The 4,673-nt window shown below is 43.5% G+C and overlaps 1 protein-coding gene across 1 annotated transcript; it reads right to left on the reverse strand.

Annotated features, from left to right (window-relative positions):
* Positions 1–2,291: 2,291 nt before the first annotated feature.
* On the reverse strand, positions 2,292–4,424 carry 42sp43 (P43 5S RNA-binding protein). The gene is made up of 9 exons (XM_028412153.1): positions 4,280–4,424; positions 4,096–4,196; positions 3,933–4,029; positions 3,735–3,823; positions 3,459–3,532; positions 3,193–3,273; positions 2,892–3,121; positions 2,763–2,816; positions 2,292–2,558 (listed from the first exon to the last, which is right to left on the reverse strand). The coding sequence occupies exons 1-9, from the start codon at positions 4,397–4,399 to the stop codon at positions 2,292–2,294; spliced, it is 1,113 nt and encodes a 370-aa protein (XP_028267954.1). The 5' UTR covers positions 4,400–4,424.
* Positions 4,425–4,673: the final 249 nt, after the last annotated feature.

Here is a 4,673-nt window from a genome sequence, read left to right on the forward strand (position 1 = left end):
CAGTTCCAGCTAAGGTCGAGGCAATTTCATGTAGAAGCCATCATCGTCATCGGGTGAAAATGATTCACAATAGGACAAAGGTGATTCGGATGACTTATTAATGCATTTTTGTCCTCTAAGTGGGCAAATAAATAATAAATAAATAATATGCACACCACCTGAAATTAAAGCTGCAGAGGAAGGACTTATGTAAATGAACGTTCCATGTTGTTGTTCAGGCTGAGTCACAAAGTGAGGATGAGTTCCATCTCTGCAGATTTACCCTAAAAATAGCTTTTTACCTCTAGTTTATTTTTGGAGCTGCTGGGCTTTCTGTAAAAAAATAAAATAAAATAAAATAAAAACATGTAAGAAAAAAATAAAAAAAACATGTTGATCAAAGTAACCATTAATGTTGATTGTGATTTGAAATAATACAATGATTACAAAGGAAATTGTTTCAGACTGAATTGTTTTAATGGCTAAATAAATAAATAATAGAGCCAATCAGACGAGCATGATTTAGTATTTTGAGTCTTTCAGACTTGTTGTAATTTTCCCTTCATGATGCACAAGTTGCACTGAAAAAATCAACCTCAGCAAGTTGCACCAAAGGTCACGCTCCCTCTGTGGATAATTGGCGTGGCCTTTACAGAGAGCCAGAGGTGGGGGGGGGGCAGTGAGGGTGTGGCACAGTGCATGTGTCATTCTGTTCGATCGTGTTGCTGGCATCCAGTCCAGTCACACTGGGCCAACTTCCCACACCTGCTCCTGAACACCTGCATACAAAACTTTATTGCATTGCATTGCTATAGTAACAAGACCAGCCTAACAAATTCCTGCCATCCCACTCTGAAAGCTGCACGTCCAAAGCAATATCACAGTCTTAAAAGGCACTCAGTGACTGATGATGCTTTTATCTGCTTTTGATTGCAAATGGCATTTTACAGAGAAATACCATCACTACAGGCAACATAATAACAGGCAGTGCAGGCAGATTGTGGCTCAAAACTGCAAACACTCCTTTAATCTTAACCTGGCATGCAGGTCACTGTGTAGAACTTGAAGAGGCAGAGCAGCAGATAGTTAAGGAGGAAAAGCGACCTGAGGCTGAGAGAGACTGACCTTCAGCGGAACAAGAGAAGCAGAGCGGTGAAGACACCACTCAAACTCTCTGCGACAGGCTGTTACCAAGCTTAGCTGCAGCTTTGAAATGGACTCTGTCCTGCTTCACTGGACCAAGAAAAAGAGGGACTGTTTATCACACCAAAAGGGGAACTCTTTAAAGAACAAGAAACCTCAGGCTTTCTTTTCTGATTGGTACTAAGCATTAGAATTTGATATCAGAGAGCATGCACTACTCACTCCCTAAACATGTGTGTTTAATGGCTGCCAACTTCTAGTTCATATATTAGTAAACTAAAATTTGTCATTTCTGCAGTGTGATGTCATTACCCCTGTGCAAATTCAATGCTAATCCACAAATTAGTAGTCACTGATGTGTACTAGGTTGTGAAAACATTTAATTTAAAAAGTACAGTAATGTTGGCCTAATTATTTTCACATAATTCATTTCCTGCAGATGGACAGTGGCTCAGGTTTAAAACCCTGCCTGTTTTTCTTCTTTCCTCATGAAAAGAAAATTCTAATGAGAGCATATTTAGATAAGTTAACAAATTCACATTACAGACATGAACCAGCTTTTTCTTTTAAAAGACCAGAATCTAATTGGTTACATTATCCTAAGTAGTGCAAAATCTGACAGCTGAGACTTTGTCCAGTCTCAGCCGCCTCCAAAGTGACATGGTCTGTGACTCAGCTCTTACTCATGTGCAGCGCTTTGTTCATATTTAATGAGCTCCAACATGTTCAGCAAATGTCAACCAATATGTGCAGCACAAAAGATAGATGCAGGAGGACAGCAGCTGTTTCGGTGTAACAACAATCAGATGCTCTTTCCATTGCAATTAACTCAGACTGAACAAACAAATCTTAGACCAGGAGATGATGCTTCTCCAAACAGCAGCTGCTCCTGATGGCTCGACCTCCAGCAGGGTATCTAAACCACTCAGCACTCGAGCACCACTTTCAGCAAAATTCAACTCATTTTATTGGGTCAACAATGTCATGTTACAAAACAAGCATTTCAGTGAAGACCTGTTGTCTTCACAAGGAACTCTCAAAAAACTTGACAAGTCACTTTACTTTTAAATGTTAATGTAGGTTAGCTACATTTAAATAAAATAGACCCAATTTCCCCCACATCTTTAACATAAGTTCAAACTAAAGTCATAGTCTGCATGTGTTTTCCATTAACCTTCCACTGGTGCCACCTCCTTAGGTGTTTCTGAGGACGTCTGAGGCCGTTTCAACACAAACAGGCTGCGCAGGTTGACCTCCGGGTCCACGTAGTGAGGGATCTTGCGTTCGTTGAAGAGGCCTGAGAGGTTGGCTTCTACTTTGGTACGCCTGGAGATCCTCATGCGCAGGGCGAAGAGGCGGCGCAGGCTCTCCTCCACATGGGGCAGCTTGTGTCCATTCAGACGTCTCTGCCAGGTCTTCTTGGGCCGCTGATGTTTCTGATGGGTTAAAAGATCAACGGTTTTAAGGAAAAAATAAATTGATGCTTAGACATAAAATGATTCACTTTTTTCTGGCGGATGGCTTTCAACATGTTTACAGAAAAATCAATCATCCCTGGTTAGATTGCCTGGGCTCACTGCTATGTGTGGTGGCTTTAGTCTACATTTGCACTGTGGCATACTGATGTATGTGGGACTTACATTTAGACCAGTGGCGCTTGGATCATGGCGAAGCAAGTGTCTGGCCATACTCTCCTGTAGAATAAAACACATTTTAACACTAAAAGAACTCATTACAGCCAGTCATAAAGATCCTTTTTTTATACCTACCCGCATAGCAAACTGCCGTGGGCAGTCAGGGAAGGAGCATTTGTATTTGAGGAGCTGGAGGTGCACTTTGCGAATGTGGTGCTGCAGGTTAAAGGTTGTAGAGAAGTAGGCCTGACACTTCTCCCAAGGACAGGCCAGCACAGGCTTGTGTGAAGCGTGGATTCGTTTGTGCCTCCTCAGTGCGTCTGCCTTCTTGAACACCTTCTTGCATGCTTGGCACGTAAACGTGGCTGCAAGAGAATTTGAAAAACAATGCGGATCCTGTGTCGTCTAAGACGTGGGATCTATTATTAGCATTTACCTGGATGTGTGGCCATATGCTTCTGAAGTTTCCCCCAGGTGCGTTCAAGTACCTGGCAGTTGGCATGAGGGCAGCGGTAACCTGTAGAAAGCAAGCAGCAGTGTCAGGAAATACAGATCACTTCATTTGAGTAACCAATCATTTGTCCTGAAATGGCATATATGCATTCTTTGCAGGAAAACAGTTAAGCAAATGCAGCCTGGACTTCCTCTTAATGAGGACCTGCAAGATGAAAGGACCCCTGCTATGACAGGAAATAGACCAACCTGCGTGCGTCTTCTCGTGGGCTTTGCGGGCAACGTGGGAGTCGAACGTGGCAGTGCATCCATCCTTCAAACACCTAAGTGCCCCACCAGGGACAGGCAGAGGTAAAAATACATCTATGACACAAAGTGTGGGCACGGAGCTTACACCAGACACCTGATTAATTAGAGTCTAAGACACACACATTCAAATCTGATCACGGCTGTTGTATTAAGAGTTATTTGGTGCTGAAGTGGCATCTATGCTATGCTGTAGTGCAGCTGAAGTAGAGCACCTACTTGAACTTGGCTTTCACATCATGCTTCTGCAAGTGCAACTTAAACAATCTGCGCTTTTTGAAGGTCATGGAGCACTTTGGCTGGTTGCACTATGGGGATAAAACATAAAAAAATAAAATGACAAAATGGTGAAGAACATTTGATGGTTACATTGCGTTACTTTGGCGCCATCTGGTGAGCAAAGGGATCCACACACACCTTGTAATACTTGCATTTATCTCCGTGTGCGTAGCGCACATGTCTCTTCAGTCTCCATGCGTGGTAGAAAGCCTTTGCGCAGGACAAAAACTTGCATCTGCGGGAAATCCCAAGTTAAGGAAAGAAGCCAGCAGCGACCAAGCAAATGTGAGTGGGTGCTTACTTGAACTGCTTCACCCCTTTGTGCTGGAGCATGTGGCGGCTCAGGTGGGACTTTCTCGAGAAACGACGACCGCAGCCAGCAACTGCGCACACGCAGGGTCGCTGTGGGTAATAAGTCAAATATTCACAGCTGCACATTTATGCATTATATCTGCACATACTCGTAGTTTAAATAGTAATCCTACCTCCCCGGTGTGCACTGTCTCATGCTCCTTCAGCCTCCATTGGCGGGTAAAAGTTGCGCCACACTGGGCACAGTTTAACACCGGGCGCTTAACAGCTTTCTCGCTGCGCACTCCGTTCATTCTCTCCAGAGTATCTGAACGCGTCTCTAACTATGGACACGCCGCCGCCTTTCTCAGCCTGCCTTATAGCCTCTTGGAGGCACCTAATTGTTAATTGGCTGCGTGGGGTCACTAGAGTCCAAAGTACAGCTGGATGCAGTTAACATAATTGCACCTGTGAGCCAACATGATCCAAGACTGTTCAAAGAAGACATATATAATACGCTATATGCAGTAACATGTAAATTACTACGTCATCATTCATAGACCACATGGTCATTAATAATAATGGGGA

The sequence above is a fragment of the Parambassis ranga genome, chromosome 8, assembly GCF_900634625.1.
Source record: "Parambassis ranga chromosome 8, fParRan2.1, whole genome shotgun sequence".
NCBI classification, from domain to species: Eukaryota; Metazoa; Chordata; class Actinopteri; family Ambassidae; genus Parambassis; species Parambassis ranga.